This window comes from Plecotus auritus (genome assembly GCF_963455305.1).
Source record: "Plecotus auritus genome assembly, chromosome: 3".
Classification (NCBI taxonomy): Eukaryota; Metazoa; Chordata; class Mammalia; order Chiroptera; family Vespertilionidae; genus Plecotus; species Plecotus auritus.
The window spans coordinates 218916212-218939576 of NC_137772.1; the positions used below are offsets into that span (position 1 = coordinate 218916212).

The 23365-nt window shown below is 41.2% G+C and overlaps 1 protein-coding gene across 35 annotated transcripts in view; it reads right to left on the reverse strand.

Annotated features, from left to right (window-relative positions):
* The window catches only part of RBFOX2 (RNA binding fox-1 homolog 2), a 258497-nt gene that overhangs the window by 153892 nt on the left and 81240 nt on the right, over nucleotides 1-23365 (reverse strand). For all 35 annotated transcript variants that reach the window (XM_080661634.1, XM_080661628.1, XM_080661624.1 and 32 more), the window contains exon 2: nucleotides 22815-22865. In XM_080661634.1, coding sequence (XP_080517760.1) covers nucleotides 22815-22865 — 51 coding nt within the window. The remainder of the gene's footprint in view (nucleotides 1-22814; nucleotides 22866-23365) is intronic.

Sequence of the window (23365 nt, forward strand, 5' to 3'; positions counted from 1 at the left end):
TTAATGACTCTATTGAACAGTATGCTAGGTGCTAGGGAACAGAGTGAAGGACACAACCTCTGCCTATAGAGCATCTCACGCTGAGGACGGACACAACAGAAAGGAAGTCATGAGGAGGATGTCATGTACCAAGGGGGTGGGGGTCTCAGTAGGGAACCACTACTCAGTGTTTGTGTTCCACTGTGGAAGGGTTTTGTGTAATTCTAGTCCCAGCAGTCTGGGTCATGTTTAATAGATCTACTAAGGTCATGGGGCAGGGGAGTGCAGGAAAGGAAAGCAAAGTCCATTCTGGAACTCTATACACTCAGTGTGAGAGGAGGGGAGAGTGGGAATATGTACAGTGGGAGAATTTTGGTCTTTTCTCTTCACGTTATACCAAGCAAAAATAATACCAAGCATGGAGTTGGCAACCATGACCAAGCATTTTCAGGCAGGCACTACACAATTACTGCTTATTGGCTTAGCGCAGCAGTACATACATTTTTTAGCAAACAGACATGGAGCGCTCAAAGAATTACACTCGTGTAATAAAAAACACACATACTCATTGGAAACCATGTACTGGGGAAGACCAGAAGTGCTGGATTCTACTAGTCAGTGGCATCCAAACTCACATTAGTGCTCTTTCTCTCTTACAAATTTTCATCATCACAATCCCAACCTGGTACACTCTCACACACACCTTAAGGTCTGCGCTGTTGATGGAGTAGAGCAGGGCCAGGCCACTCCTTGGTCCTGACAGCATACATCCATCAGGTAACAAAATAACATTGGGGGAAAGCACTGAACTGAGAATGAACGCTCTATATCACAGACCCAGCTCTGCCACTACCAAGAGCTCTAAGAATATAATACGAAAGTCACCTAACCTCGCTGGGACTCAGTTCCCCACATGCAAAACAAGGGCGATGTGATGAAATCCAGCTCTGACATTCAATAATTTAGGACCTGAGGGCCAAGTTGATGTCCCCTACCCTATTCTTGTTTCAATGTTAGGGCATACATGCCACAGAGAAGCCAGGGTATTAAGACGAGTAATTATAATTCTCTCTTCAAACTAGATGGAAGTTCAGGCACAAAAGAAAGCCAGCACACATTTCTGAAATATAAACTAAAAGATTTGGGGACTTACAGTCCTAGCCTAGACCATTCATTTTATGAAGGTCAGGACTTTTTCTTCCTGGATGGTAAGCCAGGAAAGAAAGCACCAGAAAGCAATGGGACAACAGTAAAGGACCTAGCAACTGGAAGGACACGTCATTTGCTTGCTAAAGGAGCCTTCCTAACACTACATTGGGAAGGACATGCTGGAGCCTTAGAGTATGCATTCATCCCAAAAATACAGGAATGACGGCTGCTATTTCTGGCCAATGGGTCAGGACCTGAAAGGTGGGTGTAATCTTCACTGAACAAATCCTATAGTCAGAAATAATCTTGCAACTGCCAGCACTCAACAAACTGGCAGCTCTTTAGAGAGAACTCTCTAGGGACCCAGAGCTGCAGTAACCAAGGGAAATGTATCCAGATTAGATCAGCACAGGCCTCTCTGGTTCCACATGAAGTATTGTAGGGGGCAAAGGCACTGGCCAACACACAAGATTTATACAATGAGCTCCCTGAAGGCTGCACGTGTTCAGGTCAGAAGAGCTGCCGCTTTGCTACAAATGCCTCATAAGCAGCAGATGCCAAGTATCCTATTTACCTATTGATACCTTTAGCTACAATTCCTCAAGAGAGTCTAATAGGTTTGTTTTTCAGCATAGTTGCCCATTCTGACCATTTTTTAAGTTAGGAAGGAGAATTCTTATTTATTGTCCCATTCATCCCCTTTACCTTTGTCTAACTAAAATAAAATCCTAAATAAGATGTGGTGGTCCATGAGGTCCGAAAGGTTGGTGACCACTGCAATAGAATATTATCCTGTATAATAAAGAGGTAATATGCAAAGTGACCATCACTCCAACACACAAGATGGCCGCCCCCATGTGGACACAAGATGGTCGCCACAAGATGGTCAGCAGGGGAGGGCAGTTGTGGGCAACCAGGCCTGCAGGGGAGGGTAGTTGGGGGCAACCAGGCCAGCAGGAGAGGGCAGTTGGGGGGACCAGGCCTGCAGGGGAGGGCATTTAGGAGTGACAGGGCAGTTAGGGGTGACTGTGCCAGCAGGGGAGGGAAATTGGGGGCAACCAGCCCTCAGGGAAGGACAGTTACGGGCGACCAGGCCAGCAGGGGAGGGCAGTTAGGGCCAACCAGGCCTGCGGGGGAGGGCATTTAGGGGTGACAGGGCCAGCAGGGGAGGGCAGTTGGGGGCAACCAGGTCGGCAGGGGAGTACAGTTAGGGGCGACAAGGCTGGCAGAGGAGGGCAGTTAGGGGCAATCGGGCTGGCAAGGGAGCAGTTAGGTGTCAATCAGGCTGGCAGGGGAGCGGTAGGGAGCCAGCAGTCCTGGATTGTGAGAGGGATGTCCAACTGCCCGTTTAGGCCCGATCCCACCACCAGGATTGGGCCTAAACAGGCAGTCAGACATCCCTTGAGGGGTCCCAGATTGGAGAGGGTGCAGGCTGGACTGAGGGACACACACACACACACACACACACCCGTGCATGAATTTCGTGCACCGGGCCTCCAATTTGGCTATAAAAAAGAATGAAGGAGTACTGACGCATGCTACAACATCAAGGAACCTCGAGAAGCCATAGCTGATTTGGCTCAGTGGATAGAGTGTCAGCCTGTAGACTGAAGGGTCCTGGGTTCGATTCTGGTCAAGGGCACATGCCTGGGTTGCGGGCTCGATCCCCAGTAGGGGGCGTGCAGGAGGCAGTCAATCAATGATTCTCTCTATCATTGATGTTTCTCTTTCTCTCTCTCCCTCCTTCCCTCCCTCCCTCTTCCTTCCTCTCTGAAACCAATAAAAATATATTTTTTTTAAAAAAAAGGAAACTTGAGAACATTACACTCAATGAAAGAAGCCAGAACATCTATATATATAAAAGGCTAAGCAACCATCGCATCCGAAACAACCAGACAGACAACCGAACAGGCTGTGTGGGGCGACCAGGCTGGCAGGGGGGTTAGTGAGGGACGACCAAACAACTGAGCAGCAGGCTACGTGGGGCAACGAGGCCTGCAGGGCGGGGGGGGGGATGTTGGGGGCGACGAGGCCTGCAGTGAGGGGTGACCAAACGACCAAACAGCATGCTGCATGGGGCAACCAGGCCAGCAGGGAGGGGGGCAGTGAAGGGCAACCAGAGGCGACCAGGCTGGCAGGGGGTGCAGTTGGGGGCGACCATGCCGGCAGGGGGGTCAGTAAGGGGTGACCAGACCTGCGGGGGGGGGGGGGCAGTTAGGGGAGACCAGGCCAGTGGGGGATGGGGCAGTTGGGGACTACCAGGCCGGCGGGGGGGCACTAACAGGCAACCAGGCTGGCGGGGGGAGGGGGGGTAGTTAGGGGCGACCAGGCTGGCGGGTGGGGGCAGTTGGGGGCGACTACGCCGGCAGGGAGGGCAGTTAGGGGTGACCAGGCAGGCAGGCAGGCATGCAGGTGAGCAGTTAGGAGCCAGTGGTCCTGGATTGTGAGAGGAATGTCCGAAGGGTTCCGGATTGGAGAGGGTGCAGGCTAGGCTGAAGGGAACCCCCAGCCGTGCACAAATTTCATGCACTGGGACTTTAGTATATTATAGTAGAGGCCTGGTGCCGGAAATTCGTGCACAAAGGGGGGAGGTGTCCCTTAGCCCGGCCTGCACCCTCTCCAATCTGGGACCCCTCAGGGGATGTCCAACTGCTGGTTTAGGCCCGATCTCTGTGGTCCAAATCGGCAGTCAGACATCCCTCTTGCAATCCAGGATTGCTGGCTCCTAACCACTCGCCTGCCTGCCTGATCGCCCCTAACCACTCTGTCTGCCAGCATGATCGCCCCCAACTGCGCCCCCTGCCGGCCTGCTCACCCCCAACTACCCCCCCCCACCTGTCTAATCACCCCCAGCCGCCCTCCTCTCCTGGCCTGATCTCGTCTAACCACCTCTCCCTCAGCCCTGCCACCATGGCTTTGTCCGGAAGGATGTCCGGAAGGTCTCCTGGTCTAATTAGTATATTACCCTTTTATTAGTATAGATTGAGTCCATTTATATGAAATATCCAGAAAAGGCAAATCTATAGGGACAAAAAGTAGACTAGTGGTTTCTTAGGACTTGGAGGGGTACGGAGGTAGAGGAACTAGAAAATGATGACTAAGGGGTACGTGGCTTCTTTTTGGAGTGATCAAATGTTCTAAAATTGGTTGTGGTGACAGCTGAACAACTGTGAACGTAAAAGCTGTGAACATACTAAAAGCCAATGAACTGTATACTTTAAATGAATGAACTGTACACTTTAAATGGGTAAATTGTATAATATCAACTTATATCTCAATAATGGTGTTAAAAATGCCTCAAAGAAATGCAACCTCCACTGGCAAGGGAAATTTAAAGAGAGAGATTAAAAGTTAAATATACTTAAAATTTTTTTATTTTATTCTGGCCATCCCTTGTTTCTAAAGGCTCCTCACACCTTCCTAGCAGCTGCTCATTTTGCTATTTCCATCCCTTGCTCCACTGAAATCTCCAGCTCAGGCTCACGCTCTTCCCAAGGTAACTAGCTTGAGGTAGGACTGCTGGGGTCTTAAAGTCTACCCCAGCTCTATCTTTACTTTAGTGCCCTTCCTTTTACATACAGTTTCCCTCTCTCCCTGAAGAGATAGTAAAATCACCCCCAACCCGCCCTCCCCAGCGGAAGCTAATGACCTGTTGCATGATGAAAAAAGAATGAACATAAATGACACTATAAAAGCACAAGTTTGGGAGTTTCAACAAATCTGGGTTCCAATCAAAGCATCTGAACAAATTACTCTAAGTCTCACTCACAGTTTCCACTTCCATAAGATTGGGGGAGGGGCGCACGACCTTGTCCTAATGCATCTCATGCATGTGGTCAGTATAAAAATTAAATGGGAAAATCTATGTAAATGATTACTATGATGCCTGGCACACAGAAGGTATTTAATAATTAATAACCATTATTTATAGAAGCCTTATGCCCAATCTTTTCATACTGTCATCCAGCACATCAGCCCATGTGTCAAAAAGGCGGAACAAAAGCAGGCCATCAGTACCATCAAATTGTTTATAAGCATTCTTCTGACTATTTATTTTGACCCCTCTCACTGACACATCACTAATCCAGTCTTAATACTTTTGGAGTTTTTACTTCAATTATTTTTTTCTAGACTCACTTTAACCTCAAATATTAGACTCAGTATTGTCTCTCCAGCTCCATATTCCCTCCTCAGACATAATCTGTATGTATCACCTTAATTATAACACTTAAAGCCACTGTGGGTGAATTGTTTACCCACAGTAGCCAAGCACTCAGTATCCTATTCCTCATAAAAGCCTATCATCGAATCAAAACAACTTAAGATGGAGTTTAGAAGAAATTATGACAGAATCTTACAATAGAGTACGAGGCAACCATGAAAATGGTTCTATAGAAATAGTTAATGGCATGAAAAGATACTTACAATGGAATAGGAAAGAGCTGGAAGTACATTACAAAATTTTGTACAATATGATGACATTTTATAAGAAATTTTAAAATGTGTGTATATGCAAATACAGCTGTACAAAAATAAGATTAGACCAACAAACAATAAAAATATAAAGTTAAATATATCAAATAAATTCTTTGGTCTGCTGTATTTTCTAAATTTTCTTTTATGAATGTATACTGCTTTTAAGAAAAAAAGTTTAAAACAGAAATTTAAATATTACAATGTTTCTTATCATTTTCTTAGCAGACACTATAGCATGGCTCTGGAGTCAAAAAGACCAGGATTCAAATCTCTACTCTACCTCTTAGTATATGTACAACTTTAGCAGTCACTGGAACCTTTTTGCCTTGGTGTTCTCATCTGGAAAAAGCAGATGAAGATGAATAACCTAGCGGAATGCTCGTCACATGGTCTTCAGTAAGCCTCAGTGTCCTATTCTCTGGCAGTGGTTCTCAACGTGATCAGAGTCACCTGGAGAGCCTGCTGAGCCAGAGAGCTGGTCCCCATCCCCAGTGTTTCTGATCCAATAGGTGTGGGGAGGAAGAGATCATGAATTTGCATAAGTTCCAAGGTGATACTGATGCTGCTGGTCTGTAAACCACATTTTGAGGATCACTGCTCTGGGTAATAAGAATAAAGTCTTCTTAGAATATGCTACGCAGATATTAATTACGTACTCTTTCAGAATAATAATATTTCAGAAATATTTGCTCAGTGGATACTGAATTAAATTAGAGCCTAATACTGCTCATTCACTTAAAATCTCAGACTTGACAATATGGGATAATTCACTCCAAGACATTGAGGGAATTGGTTTTCCACTTACATTGGAAGCAAATAATAATTATTAGGATTGAATTTAGCATATCCGACTTCAGCATGGGACAAAATGTCTGAGAATGTGGACACGGATACTACAAAATTCAAGAGACAGACATTGTGACTGCACTGTGGCGGGGAAGAGCAGTTTCCAGAGTGTCAGAGCACTTGCTTTGCTCCGGGTGCCCTCTGTTGACGGAAACAGACATAGCCACTTGCTCCACCGCTCCCTCCCTTTTCTCCTCTCCTCCCAGGAGAGCCAAGAGTCCTTGGAGTGTGACTCAGACTTGAGGAAAGGTTTCCAGTTATGAAATTTTCCTAAGCCCATACACAGTCAGGATAGACCTTTTCTTCTGTCAGTTTTCCCAGGCCTCTTTTCTTTGTACCCGCAGCTTATCTCCCCAACAGTTTAACTGCGTCAGGATGGCAGAACAAGAAGTGAACAGCATTTATCATAAAGGTACTGTATGTGGAATTTAAATCGCAACTGCATTTCACTTCAAAACAGGCTAGCATTTAGCACAGTGGGAATAATTCCTTTTGTAAACAATCTCCAATGCAATGTGAAACCCTGTTGGCATTAAAAAAATACTAACCGATGAAGTATTTCGTTTCTTTCAATGAAAACTGTTTTATAGCACCATTCCAGGCAACTAAAAGTAGTTTGAGAAAATTTTAGAGCTGGCAAAGATCTCTAATGTTATCATCTCCAACTTCCTCATTGATATGAGGAAACTGAGGAACTGAAGAGGTAAAGTGACATATACAAAGTCACAGACTCAGTGACCAAGCCAAGTTTCCTGACTCCTGCAGGACTCATGGTCTTTCCACTATATTATACAGTCTTTATTTAGAAACAGTTTTCATTTAGTCATTACCAAGACAAGGATAACTGAATTGTAACCACTTCATAGAGGGTAAGAAACTAATGAACATGTAACTATTCCTGAGAGGAGAGGGAGAAAAAAAAGTCTACCTTTTTCTATTGTAAAAATTAAGTCTTTCCTACTATCAATACTTTCTTAATAGCAATCATTTTAAAATTAAGTTAATCTTCACAGGGTCAAAAACTGCACTGATTATCAGCAGTTTAAATGTCTAAATCAGGAGTAGGCAAACTATGGTCCATGGGCCAAATCTAGCCTGTGGCTTCTTTTTATACTACCCACGTACAATGTACAGACCATAAGCTAAGATGGTTTTCACATTTTTAATGGGGTGTGGGGATCAAAAGAAGCATAATCATGTGACATTTTTATGAAATTCTAATTGCAGTGCTCAAAAATAAAATTTATTAGAACACAAAGCCATCCTCATTCCTTTATACTAGTATATAAACTATGGTTGCTTACTTACTACAGCAGCAGAGTTGAATAGCTGCATCAGAGACTGTATGGCCCAAAAGAGCCTAAAATATCTCTCTGATCCTATTGATAAATGTGATATGTGAACCTTTGTTCAAGTCAAAGTATTGGGTTATACGTTCTATGGAGGTCCGGTCGCAGTCATGAGCTCCCCACAAATTTAGCAGGAGTCCTGCACAGGGTGAGTGGATGCACAGGGTGGATGGCCTGTATGGCCTGGCCACCTGATCCCTCCTCCAGACAAGCAGAGGGCACTGTGCTAGGCTTTGACATGGTTTTTAATTGCTATTTACCAGCAATGCTATAAAAGCATTCCCACTTTATAAATGAAGAACCAAGCACAAGAGATAAGACAGGTTAAACAACAGGCCTAAACTAGAATTTGAATCCGGACCTGTCTGATACCGAAGTTCTCTGATCACTCCCCAGTGTTTTTTAAACTGTGTCCCAGTCAACTGAGAGGCTCACGGGCAAAAGGAAGTCCAGAGGGTGGGGCTCCACTTACATTTTTTTATATATTGTTTCCATATAATTTGTTTGAAAGGGAATTTGCTGTTAGAAAATTTAGTTAGATGGTCAGCGTACCTCTTCAAAAGCTAAACTCTATGCCACTTATTGCCACCTTTGGCAAATCTCTCACAAAACTGGAAAGCTTAATGTCCTCATTTACCAATGGAGATGAAAACTCTGATCCCCTACACACAGACCACACTGGGATCTCACCAAGATCAAATGAGAGTGAATATGAAACCGTTACACAAGATTACAGAAATAGAGAATTATCATCTCAGAGAAGTGCTGGAGAGGGGAGCAAACAGGGAAATAATACTTGTTGCTAACTGAAGAAAAATCAAACAGGCAAGTAAAATGTAAAAAAAAAACCCACTCAAGTAAAAGTAAATAAGTAAAAGACATATACACAGTAGAAATATCATAAACTTTGAAATCTTGATGATTGCCAGATTGGGGTGAGGAGGAAGAGTTGAGGGAATGGGAAAAAAATGGGAAGAGATTAAGATGTACAAATTGCCAGTTATAAAAACAGTCACAGCATAGGAATTATAGTGAATATATTATTATAACTATGTGTGGTGTCAGATGGTTACTACACTTATTGGGGTGATGACTTCATAAATTATACAAATGCCTAATTACTACCTTATACACCTGAAACTAATATAACATCATATGTCAACTATAATTAAAAATCTTAACAATTATTTAAAAAATAATAAGCTTTGAAATCCAACACATTTAAAATTAAAACCCAGCTTCCCAATTAATAGCTACATAGCCTTGGGCAATGACTTAAATCTCCTTGAGCTTGGTTTCCTCACCTGCAAATGGTATGAAATAAAATAATACTAGCTAAATGTTTTATACAAGACAGGTACATAATCAGTGTTCAATTCATGTTAGCTCTCTTTTCATGGGGATCCCCCACCACTTGTTACTCTGAAATTAACACATACCTGCTAGAAGTAATATATAAGTTCCCTGTACCAATAACAAAATAACAGAATTAAGAAGCTAGAAACATCTTCAGCAGAGATGATTCTGTGATCCACATGACACCACAAAGCTTATTAGCATAGGCCAGTGGTCGGCAAACTACAGCTCGCGAGCTGCGGTTTGCCACTCTGTTGACTAATAAGTTTGCTGACCACTGGCATAGGCTAACAGAACTCTAAAGGAACAATGAAAGACCCTACTAGTGGGAGGTACACAGTCGCCTGATGAAAAATTCTACTAATCCAATAAGGATATTTATTGAGTGTTGTAAGAGCCTTCTATGGCTCCATAAAATGACAGATTTACATTTAATATCCACTTGACCAAACCCATTAAACTTGTAAGAGAGCCTCTCTTGCTGAAGATCAGATATCTAGCTTCTTAAGTATTAATTTTTCATATCACTCTGGAAAAGCAAAGGCAATAAAAACCTAGCAAAAGTCTGAATAAAGTTTTTTTCTTTGTCCACAGGAAAAAAATCCCAACACAGTAAGCTCTCTATTTCAAGAAGGCTGATAAGTTTACTTTTTAATCTGACCCTTTACCAAATACTTACTGAGCATTTACTTTGTGCAACGTATCTATATATATAAAAGGCTAAGTGACTGTCGTATCCAGAACAACCAAATGGACGACCAAACAGGCTGTGTGGGGCAACCAGGCTGGCAGGGGGGTTAGTGAGGGGTGACCAAATGACGGAGCAGCAGGCAGTGAGGGGCGACCAGGCCAGCGGGGGCAGGGCAGTTGGGGGCGACCAGGCCGGCGGGGGGGCACTAAGGGGCAACCAGGCCAGCGGGGGGGGGGGGGTTGTTAGGGGTGACCAGGCTGGTCGGGGGGGACAGTTGGGGGCGACTACGCAGGCAGAGGGGGCAGTTGGGGGTGACCAGGCCAGCAAGGGGGGGAGTTAGGGGCGATCAAGCGGGCAGGTTAGCAGTTAGGAGCCAGTGATCCCGGATCGTGAGAGGGATGTCTGACTATCAGTTTAGGCCTAAACTGGCAGTCAGACATCCCCCGAGGGTCCCGGATTGGAAAGGGTGCAGGCTGGGCTGCACGAATTTCGTGCACCAGGCCTCTAGTAAAAGAATAAGAAGAAGCATGACAGGGTCCTTGTTCTCAGAGAACTGTACGGGTCATCCAATCTGTTCTCCATAAGCTAACAGGCAGTGAGTGATAAAGTGTCATTACAGAGAAGAAAGAATGTGCTTGGGAGCTCAGTGGACATTAAGAGTCAATTCTTAAATAAGTGCTTCAGGCAAGGCTTCATGGAGGAAGTCGCATTTAAGTTGGGATTCAAAGGATAGACTGTATTTAAACGTGAAAAATACCATAAGAAATTAGAATTTTTTAAAAAAAGAAATTAGAATTAAAATCTATATCCAATTTCAAAGCTATACTGCCCTGTCCCATAGTGTGTCTAAAACACGAAATACCTTCTATGACACAGAAGGAAAAGGACTGGGGCCAGATCATGGAAGGCGTAGAATATCGATCAGACTGAGTTTTCAGCAGATAAAAGCTAAGCAGAGTAATGAGATCCCAGTCAGATTAGAGCTGTGCCTTTATTTAAATGCATGATTACATAGAACTTGCTGAAATTATTTTCTGGTGGCACCACATTTTCTAACAAAGACCTTAAGTCATCTGTTGTATTCCTTTGCCTCTCTAACTCAAACCTAAATCAGCTCAGTATAATGGTATACAGCTAATACTACTAATAAAAATATTTAATCTATAACTGAAACACACAACTATATTGTTTGTCAACTATGAGACCTTTTGCCTTATCTTTTACTTACCTAGTTAGTTTCATTCTAAATCATCTGATGAATGACTTAGATTCATGTTGACTTAGATGGCTGTCTGTTGAAGAACAAAGGGTTGAGGAGACATATGAAACTTCTGAAAAGTAGCTCACAAAATGGTAGTCAGGGTTGGTTGTGAGAAGACCATCTGCTGTTTGCTGGTACTAACCACTACAGCAAGAATATAGCCCACTAACTACTTGGCTACCCTAAGCAATTCAAGACAAAGTTCCTAATTTTGAAAATTGCTAATAAAAGAAATTCTATAATTTTCCTTTATAAATAGTCCCAGTGATTAACAAACTTTAGACAGATAATTCAGATGGCCACAGGAAAACCTCTCATTATAATATAAATCAATTGCCTGTATACCAAGTATTAGGTCAATCTACTAGAAAGCCAAGCAGTGAAGTTATGATCCATCCATCTACAAAATACGTAAGCAATTGGATCAAGAATCGAATATAAACTGTTCTGACAGCCTAAAATCACAGCAACCCTAAATTGAGCAAAACAAGGCAAAGCTGGGGGAAGAAGTCAAACTGTGGCATAAGATACAGGGTGTGACAAAGAAACCAGGTACAAAAGAGACGAGAAGAAAAGCCAGATATACTTCTACACTTCTGGCTCAAGTCACTCTATCCACAGACCCATGGCAGTCCTGCTGGATTCAGAGGTAAGAGGTTAAGTGATAAAAGCTCCTTTCGTTTCCATAACAGAAGTGTGACACGCTCAAGATCCACAAAATCAAACCCATTAGAGCCAAAAGAGCTCTTACAGGAAAAATAAGAAACATGGGCCCAGAGATGAGAAGAGACTTTGTAGATTACATGGAAAGCTAAAGGCAGTTCAGTGCAACATCACAGCATCAACCAATAACTCACTCTTGACCTAGAAAATTTTTAAAAATGTAACCCTTACAACCACCTTACAAAAGTACTATTATCCTCACTTTCACAGATGAGAAAACTGGGAAACAGTTTTATGCTACAAACAACATGTTAAATGAGTTCAAATAATTAGAGGCAATTAGGAAACATTTCATAAAGGAAGTTAAGGTGTAGCCAGGGATGCCTAGAATTCTGCTGGGAAATGGAGAAGTATTTCAAGCAAAAGGCAATAGGAAGAAATAAATATCCAAGACAGATATTTGAAGGACTGTGAGGAGACATACAGAGCTGAAGAAATGATGAATAGGGTAACAATGAGCCAGGGAAGTTTGGAGAGACTTGAATGTCTGGCTCAGTTTGGACCTGATTCTGTTAAAGTCATAGAAGCCTCAAAAATGACTCTTTTTTTGTTGACACTGCCAAGACCTGTAATGAGTTAGGTAAATAAACTGACACATATTTCATTTCCCTCACACAAAAATTTTTCTTGACCATATGGCAAAGCTATGTTCCTAAGCTAGAAATTTCAAATCTATAGATATAATTCATTTCAAATGGTGAGTAACTAAGAATCAAAGAGAGAATGATGAAAAAGACAAATAGAGACTGTGAGAACTAAGCATTTCCTTATAAAGCTTCCCAAAGGCCTCTTTTCTATAAAATAAATGAGAAAAATTACTTATTTGACCCCATTACATGCCTGGAAATTTACATATGTTATCACTAATTCTACATAATCTTTCAGAGTAGATACTACTCAATTTTTATAGAAGAAGGGACTAAGGCTTAGAGAGGGGACACACTTGCCCAAAGTCATACAGCCTGCAATGGCAGAGCTGATATTTAGACCCAAAGGCCAGGGGTGGGTGGGTGGATGAGTGGGTGTGTATGGGTGTATCTACAGGGAAATTTCCATGAAACAGTCTTACATAGAAGCTACAGTATCTTAAATGGAAAAAATAAGCCAATGAACCTGATCCTCTACCATGCCACATCCCTTAGGACAGCAGTCGCCAACCAGTGGTCCAAGAGGTCCGAAAGGTTGGCGACCGTTGCCTTAGGACAGTGGTCGGCAAACCGCGGCTCACGAGCCACGGTTTGCCACTGTTGACTAATGAGTTTGCCGACCACTGTCATATACTACCCTTTACCTCTTTGCACACAATATGCCACAATTGCCTAATCCTCACAGCTTCCAACTACACGGTAACATTTAGTCTAGTCCAATGGTCGGCAAACTCAGTCAACAGAGCGGCAAACCGTGGCGTGGCTCACAAGCCGCGGTTTGCCGACCACTGCTTAGGACATGCAGAAAGTAGCATAATTTGTCCTGACTACATGAAGAGCTTTCTTGCCCAAACATGCCTGTCTCTAAGTATCTGGAGAAGGCTGTGTCAGCCAAAGACAAAGCCACTATAAACCTGCCAATATTCTTGAAGGAATCACTAGGCTTGAACACAGATAGTCAATGCCTTTTTCATAGTCTCTTTCACATGATAGTTATGCAGAGTTTATCCAATCGTAGCAAATAGTTTTGTTTTGTCTTATTGGAGCAAGGAGAAAAGATATATCTTGCAAAATCTGATAACTGAGAAAAAATATTTACAAACTGTAAATCTAACAACCTGTATTTAGCCTTGCTGGTGTGGCTCAGTGGTTGAGCAATGACCCATGAACCAAGAGATCACCAGTTCAATTCCCGGTCAGGGCACAAGCCCAGGTTTCAGGCTCGATCCCCAGAAGGGGGTGTAAAGGAGGCAGCTAATAGATGTTTCTCATCTATGTTTGTATCTCTCTATCCCACTCCCTTCCTCTCTCTCTAAAATCAATAAAAGCATATATTTTTAAAAGAACCTGCATTTTAAAAATTCTTACAACTCAATAATAAGACAAACAAACCAAATGAAAAGTGGGCAAAGACTTGAACAGATGTCTCAACAAAGACATATAAATAGCTAATAATAAGCACACAAAAAGGTACCCCAAGCCCTAACTGGTTTGGCTCAGTGGATAGAGCGTCGGCCTGCGGACTGAGGGGCCCCGGGTTCGATTCCGGTCAAGGGCATGTACCTGGGTTGTGGGCACATTCCCAGTGGGGGGTGTGCAGGAGGCAGCTGATCGATGTCTCTCTCTCATCAATGTTTCTAACTTTCTATCCCTCTCTCTTCCTCTCTGTAAAAAATCAATAAAATATATTTAAAAAAAAAAAAAAGGTACCCCAAATTGTTAATCATTAGGGAAATGCAAAATTAAAACCACACTGAGCCCTGGCCAGGTGCCTCAGTTGGTTGGAGTGTCATTCTGAACACCAAAAAGTTACAGGTTCAATTCCCAGTTAAGGCACACACCTAGGTTTCGGGTTCAATCCCTGGTTGGGGAGCATATGGGAGGCAACTGATGCATGTTTCTCTCTCCCTCACTCTCTAATATCAATAAAAACATATCCTCAAGTGAAGATTAAAAAAGTTTTAAACCACAATGAGATACCACTACACACTCACTACAATAAAAAAAGGTTGATAAAACCAAGCCACTTTGGAAAATAGTTGGATAGATTCTTTAACAGTTCAAGATAAGCTTACCATAAACCCCAACAATTCCACTCCTAGAAATCTATCCAAGAGAAATTAAGACATATGTCCACACAAGACTGTATGCAAATGTTCATAACAGCATTATTCATAACAGCCAAACTGGAAACAATCCAAATATCTATCATCTGGTAAATAATAAAATGTGGTACATCCATATAATGGAATACTATTCAGCAATAATATAGTGATACTTAATAAAAGTAATAATATAGTGATACTACAACATAGACAAACCTCAAAAACACTATGTTAAATGAAAGAAGTCAAACACAAGACTACATACCTATCATATGATTCCATTTAAATGAAATGTCCAGAAAAGACCATTTTATAGAGTCAGAAAGCAGATCAATGGTTGCCTAGGGTTGGAGTGGGAGTGGAGATTGAGTACAAAAGAATTCAAGAGAATCTGGTGGGAGAGGGGATAGTGGAAATGTTCTAAAACTGAACTGTAGTGATGATGGCACAATGCTATTAATTTAATAAAATCACTGAATAAATACAATGAGTGAACTTTATGGTATGGAATTCATATAGTGCCATTTAAAAAAGTAATTATTAAATATATATTTACTCCTATATTTTTATGTATATATTTACTAACTCGAGGGGAAACAAAAGTATATAAGGGAATGCAGTCATAATATTTTATGATTCAACTATAAAAATATTTAATCATAATAATTATTATGCAATCATAAATCAATAATGAGTCCAAACTTAACCAAAAAAATGGCTTTATTTGAAAGGAGACAGTGTTTATAAAACTTAATTTCTGGTCTTTAATAACAGGAAATCAAAGGGTAGGGTGGTGTCTAAAATTGTTAAATCAAGAAATAGCAAAATAAGCATATTACTTAAATACCCAGAAGCAAGCAGCAGAAGAAATAAAATGGCCTTTCCCAGGAGGGAAAAGCTTATAAACTATCTGCAGAAGGCAATCTTAAGCCTGAGCTGATTACATGGTCTGAGAAAAGTGCCGGAACACTAGATATAGTTACCAGCCCTTTGTCCACTAGAGGGTGTAAGGCAACATCACAGAAGGACCTCAACCACTGATGTCAGATATTGGAGAGAAGCAACCTCAAATATAACCTTGCATGAAGACTGAAAGTGGGGTTCTAGACAAACTAGTAGAAAGAAAAGAAAATGGTTTCATACTTTCTATAATTGAAAAGCAAAAATTTTAGTTAATAAAATCACTGAATAAATACAATGAATATAGGGGACCAATAAGAAAATTATTATACATTATGAGATACAAAAAGAGGTATGAAACATTTTGCTTCTGAACCAGTCATTTTAATCTAGACTCCACTTGGGAGAGGGGGGTGAAAAAGAATTTCTCATTCAACAAATAAGGTCTAGCTGGAATCAATATTTAGCACAGCAAATGATAAATTTATTGCCTAGACAATCTAGGCTGCATTTGGGGGAGGAGGGGGTTCCTTCTAAAATTCATTCTTCACAGCAACCAGAATGTTGTTTTTAAAAATGTAAAATAGATTGTGTCACTTCCCTGCTTAAAACCTTTAAAGGCTTAGCATTAAGTTGAGAAAAATATTCATTTATTCATTCAACAAACATGTATTGATCTTCCCTACATACCAGGCTCTGCTCTAATCAAAGTCACAGCTTGCACAGAACTTCTATTTTAGTGGGAGAGACAGACAATAAAGTACCTGCACTAGCTAACCTCAGATAAAGATTAGAAATGTGAAGAAGATAACACTGAACTGTCAGTTATGTGGACAACTTTAGGTTGGTGCGGTCAGAGAAGGCTTTTCTCTGTGACCTGAATAAGGAGGAGGTAAGGATTTGGGTGAAGATTACTGCAGGTCTGACAGTGGAGGAGACAGTGATTCCACAGGCCTGAAGCTAGGACCAAGCTTGATGAGTTCAAGAATGAAAAGAATGGCCAATGAGGCCGAAGCCAATTGTAAGAGCTGTAGGAGTCAGAATTACAGAGATAGGCAGTAGGTTCCCCTAAGAATGTTCAGGGGCTTAATCACAAGGAACAACAACAGCCTGTAATTATTGGAATCAAGAGTCTAGGTCAGTGGTCGGCAAACTCATTAGTCAACAGAGCGGCAAACCGCGGCTCGCGAGCCCCATGTGGCTCGCGAACCGCAGTTTGCCGACCGCTGTCCTATACCAACCCATATGATGGGATACTATTCTGCCCCCCAAAAAAGGAATGAATACTGACTCGTGCTAGTGTATGATGAACCTTGAAAACACTATGCCAAATGAAAGAAGCCAGTCACAAAAGACCAGATATTGTATGATTCCATTTATATGAAATATCCAGAATAGGCAAATCCACAGAGACAGAAAGATTAGCAGTTACTTAGGGCTAAGGTGAAGGGATAGGAAATATGGGAAGGGTATGAGGTTTCTTCAAGGCTACATTTTTAAGGACAACAATTATTAGAATTTTGTTTGCAAAACTACACACTGCAATTTATTAGTGGGTCCAGAAAGGAAATCCATTTTAGTCAATCATTTGTTAGTCATATCAACAATTTTTAACGGAATTAAAGTATCACAGCACTTAGAACTTAGTATTACTTAGTAAGACTAATGCTAAGTTATATTCACACAGATGTGTGCGTGCACAATGGATCACGATATAAAAGGTCTTGCTTACAAGTTGTTGCCATCTTTTTTTTAGATTGAAAAAAAAACAAACTTGAAGATCCTCATTGCATCTTCCATTCTAACTCTCCCCAAGGGAAGAAAAGTAGCCATCATTTCCTTGCCACCAAAACAAATGAGAATGAAATAAAATGCATTTGACATTGTCTACAGCTCTTAATCAAAATAACTAAAAATCCCTAGAAGTTCATTTACAAAAAATTGGACTAAAATAAAGTTCATTCTGGGGAGAAAGTGGAGAACTGATTATAAAAGGGAAATTAAAAATTCTTGAGAGAAAAATAATTTGGAAAAATATATTCCTTATAATTTAAAATTTATCCTCTAAATTAAAAGGCTTCCACTCTGAAATTAAATAACTAATTGTTTAAGTTGCATCTGACAACTTAAAAAACATCTGCTTTTACATCCCCACTTTGTTTCTGTGACTCATCTGAACATGTCCATACTATGCATTTCAACAGAATTTTAGAAAATTAAAGGGGGAAAACTGACTTGGCATTTTTAAAAAATCAGATAAAGGGCTTGACACCATGACATTAATTTATTTCTTTATATTTAAAATACAAAAAGATAAATTGTGGACCATAAGATATTCTAATAAATAAGAAAGAAAACTTGACAGAATTAAGTTATTCAAGGGACCTCTAGGTCATATGAAGACTTTTCAGGCTGCCATATTCTCCAAAGATTCCATAATATCTTATCTTGACACACTAGCAAGAGAACATCCGCAATTCAAAGACAGAACACTGACAGAAGAAGACAAAAGAAAAATAGAAGACACTGGAGGACCGGTGCACGGATTCATGGGTCCCTCGGCCTGGCCTGCAGGGATCAGCCAAAACCGGCTCCCTGACATCCCCTGAGAGGTCCCGGATTGCGAGAGGGTGGTTCTCAGGTGACACACCCCAGAATCAGACTCCCTCCTCTCTGGTTCTGGGTGTGTCACCTGAGAACCACAGCTACCAAGTCACTGCAGCTCGGCAGCTCCTGCGTTGAGCAACTGCCCCATGGTGGTCAGTGCGCATCATAGCTACTGGTCGGACAGTGGGATGGTCACTTAGGCTTTTATATATATAGATGGAGGCTGAAAATCCAAGGTGCAAGTCCAATTTTTCCACTTACTATCTATGTAACATTGAGAAGTTCACTTGAAAATCTCTGCTTTGGTTTTCTTATCTATATAATCTGGGTAAAAAAGCCCAACCCACCTGGCAGAGCTACTGCGAAGATCACATTATTAATTGTAAAGTGCTTTTACAAACATTAGTTTTTATAATTTACTAATATTCCCATTTCCATAGCTGATTCCATACCTGAACCCAACCAAGAGTCTGTGCAATCACCTCTTTCCTCAAATGTGAATGCCAAAATTGCATTCCCACACAGTGTTAGGCACTGTGCCCTGACTCCAAATCCTGATTACTATACTTAAAAGTTCACTATATTTTATTTATAACTAGAGTGACCATACATCCCATTTAGCCAGGATTGCTAGGATTATTTCAACATTAGCATCCCTTTTTACTCTCAAAAGTGCCCCAACTTGAATGATAAATTATAAAGTCACCCTAATTATATCAGGCATAAAGCTGTAGCAACAAGAGGTGGCAAGGGGTTGGCCTTAGGATTCCCATTGTATGTTCCAGGAGCCCCTGAAAGCCATCACAAATAAACAATGTTAGCAAAAACAGTAAGCTTGCTATGCAGAACTAACCCTAATCAGATTGCTGCTCCTAAACCTCTCATATATAAAAACTCTGGAGCTAATGCACACAAATACTCTCTCATTTAAAACATATTACAAACCCACAAAATATTCCAGCCTTAGTCAACACTTGAGAGCTCACGTAAGCACATGCATATACACATAAATCACAAAGAAACAGCCAGCGAGGAATCTAAACCATTACCTTGTACCAACCTAAAATCCTGCAGAGCCTCAGATAAAACATTCAGCCTTCTGAGCCGGTTTTCACCTCAGTAAATCTGGAACAATGTTTGTCTCCTCCACTCCCATAAAGAGATCACATTAGCATGCACAGTAAAGTGCTTGGAGTGCTTCCTAAAAGCAATGGACTGCCAACTCATAAAGCTTGTTAATTCATTGGGAAAGAAGACCAAGGTGACCTTGCATAAAAAAGCAAAACCTCTACAAGGTGGTGGGTCTTTTTCCCCTCCTTTCCTTCACAGGTTTTAATTCAAGTGTGTTGCCAGGGACTTCAAAATAGGATGAAAAGGGTCATTAAAACAGTGAAATGTTAGTCCACTTCGTGTTAAAGAACTTGGTTGTAATCATCTTTAACCACGGGCCATACACTCCTAGATCTAAGGTTGAGCTTCAAAGGGTCTAGGAAGCCCCCAAATGGTAATACTGAGTGAGAGGGCACACATGCACATGACTATATTTTTCCTTGGGTGAATCAATAATTCCCCATATAGAGGAAGGGGCCCTCACACACAAAAGACAAATTTTAGTTCTTATTCAGCTACTAACTTGCATTGTTACCTTGAATAAATCATTTTAATCTGTGTGCCTCAGTTTCCTTTTCTTTCCAAAGGCAATATTTGTTTTGTTTACTTCAAAAGGTGGTTGTGAGGATGAGATGAGAAAATATTGATGAAAGTGTTCTGCACCAATCAAAACACTGTAATTTTTATCTTTTAAAATCACCAGTAGATGATGATAAAAAGCCTGCCTGGGGATGGCTCCTATCTACCTAGAAAGAAACAGTAAAAGAATTAAAGAATGCAAATAATGACACAATTAAAATTCACCTTCCCCCACTCCCCAGCTCCTGATTTGCTGAGCCAAACCACTCTGGGGAGATGTAAAGATCACAAGTTCAGTCTCTGCCCAGCTCAGGCTGCTCAGTGACCAGTGTTTCACACTGATAAATGCTTCCCAAATCTCCGAGCTCAAAGTGAGAGTTCATAAGGTTAGGCGCATTAATTAGCAGCACTCATTTGGATTCTGTATTCATCAAATAAAACAAGCAGTTATTCAATATTTGCTTATTCACACTACTCTAAGATCTCGAATTCAAAGATTTGGCCAGAGAACAAGAAAAAGCCAGGAAAATAAACTAAAATAAACCTGTCACCATCAGAATGTGCCTCAAAGTGAATGAGTAGCTTTAAACATGGCAAAGGGTCTGCATAGGCCTGTAGTAGAAATAGTGTAAGTAATGAACGCACAGGTTACAGAGGTGGGCCCCTGCTGCAAAAGAAGAGAAAAATAAGTAGTTCCCAGCAAAGCCTCTACTTTTTGTGCTTTAACAAATTCCTCTTCATTCCTTTTGCTTGACTCCTTATTGATCAGCAATGCCCACAGGAAGAACAGAGCATTATACAGTACCCTTTCAGATTCTTTTAAACTCAGTAAGTCTATTCCCATACTTTACACTTCAATTAGTTTTATCTTCCTATATTTAAAATCAGCCTGTATGCAAAACAATAAACACTTTATAAATAATTAAATACATGCATCAATATGCCAAATTCGATTAAGAGACTTCCCGTGACCCCTTCTACTTTAGGAGTCACAGGTGAAAAGCACAGAAATAGAAAATATCACTCCTTTAAAGCAGCCCACAGACCTTGATTGCTGAACAGAATCCCCCATAGGAATTGCTATATATCTGAATGACGAAGCCCAATCTTAGACGTACTCAGACTCTTGAGGGCTAGATTTTCAGGCAACAATGTTTTTCTGATATATGAACATGATATAAAACTACTATCAAAGGGCATATATTTTAAAGCTTACAGAAGCTCTAGAGCAGTGGTTCTCAACCTTTCTAATGCCGCGACCCTTTAATACAGTTCCTCATGTTGTGGTGACCCCAACCATAAAATTATTCTCGTTGCTTCTTCATAACTGTAATTTTGCTACTGTTATGAATCGTAATGTAAATATCTGTGTTTTCCGATGGTCTTAGGCGACCCACAGGTTGAGAACCGCTGCTGTAGATCCTAAGACCATCGGAAAACACAGATATTTACATTACGATTCATAACAGTAGCAAAATTACAGTTATGAAGTAGCAACGAGAATAATTTTATGGTTGGGGTCACCACAACATGAGGAACTGTATTAAAGGGTCGCGGCATTAGAAAGGTTGAGAACCACTGCTCTAGAGCAGTGGTCGGCAAACTCATTAGTCAACAGAGCCAAATATCAACAGTACGATTGAAATTTCTTTTGAGAGCCAAATTTTTTAAACTTAAACTATATAGGTAGGTACATTGTTATTAACTTAATTGGGGTACTCCTTCAATCGCACTGTACATGCGCGCCCGCATGTGGTATTTTGTGGAAGAGCCACACTCAAGGGGCCAAAGAGCCGCACGTGGCTCACAGGCCGTGGTTTGCCGACCACTGCTCTAGAGCAAACCCAAACTAAAAAGAAAGGGGGGAAAAAACCTCTATACTCTTTAGATTTGGGGTAAATGACCCTATCTTTCACTGAAAACTTCCACAGAGACAATCTTAAATTCCAACGGTAATGATCCCATAGGGAGATAAACAGAGGTGAGCAACACTTTATCTCCCTTGTTCTGCAATTCTCCCTAGGGCCCTTGTGATGACAACCCAGCACCAAAAGTGTAAGAATTGGGCAAATACTCTCAAATCTAGAAGCCCCTCCCCCGAGAGGTGACTACTGATTATGGGGCCATCCTAGTTTTTAAAATCAGCTTCAGGGGCTTTGATGAGGTTCAATTAATTTCTAGAAAGGGGAACTGTGTCAACTTTGGGTTAGCATTCTGATGACACATATCCCTTGGACAAGCCTAATAATGGTGGCACATACAAGAATCAACCAATGAATGCATAAGTAAGTAGAACAACAAATCTCTCTCTCTCTAAGTAAATAAGATTTTTTTTTTTAAAGAATGTCAAGGAGGTAAATTTCAAAGGCTAGGTGTCTTAAGCCATACCATCTGTCTGAAGCAGCCTTACCCATTCTTCTGCCCTAACTCTGCTCCAGCCTCATCTGCTCAAAGCTTCAAATAGCAAAGGACAGGGAAGGCATTTTATACACTCACCTAAACCAGACAGAGGATGTCCTGTAGGATGCAGTTCTGCTCTAGCCCACAATAGGGCCTGGGCTCTTTCCAGCCGTCCTCCCTATCTAACAAAGAAAGAGAGCAGAAACTTCCCTTTCACAAGCAAGCCTTCCCTGATTAAAACCATACGGCTGAATTCCCCTGGGGAGGAGAATGGAATTTTCTTGTTGCAGATTATTGCAGGACTAAAAAAATTTGTGCAAGCAGGAGCTAAGTGACAGAATAAAGAGACAAATCCAGCATTTAGAATTATGAGGCACCAAGAAAACCTGGTTTTATATTATTACATAGCCTGGAGAAGAAAAAATAAAAGCAATTATGATTGCACTTGAGTGATTTTTCCTCTATAATATCCACAATTTCAATAAGGTGATTACAATACTTTTAACCATATCACTCTCCAAAATAAATAATTTCAGGACATGCTAGCTATCAGAGCATCCTTAGTTACACACACCAGACACACACAAAGGGAAACACACACACACATCATCTGAGTTATAAATAGCAGATACCAACCTGGCTGTCCCGTGCTGGGAATCCATGATAACCTGGGGTCAGAGGCTCGTTCTACAAGAAGGAAAAGAAAGGAAAACTATAAGAAAAAGAAAATATTAAGAATAACCCAAATTGATCAAATATAAATCCCTGCACCAGACCTTAAGGTGTTCTGTTGCTATATTCCACTTGACAAACATTTCCCAGTTCAGCCTCCACAAAATCAAACACACAAGAAAACCATTATTTGCTTACAAACACTATTTTCCTCCTTGTACAGCTAAATCTATTTCCTTCCCAGTATACTAGTATATCAACCAGGTAGCTACTGGGATTTGGGGCCAAACCATTCCTAAGCTCACACTATGGGACTTTAGCATCCCTGGCCCCTAACCACTAAAGCCAGTAGCAGTACTGAACACCAGGACAACCCAAAATGTCCACACATTTCCAAAAGTCTCTGGTTGGAAAGGCGACAGTACTACCTCCACTGAGAACTACCTCTAGCCCCGAAAAGTTTTAGCCCTTCCTTCTACTAATCTGTTCTTTTAAACCTAGATGAAATTCCACCT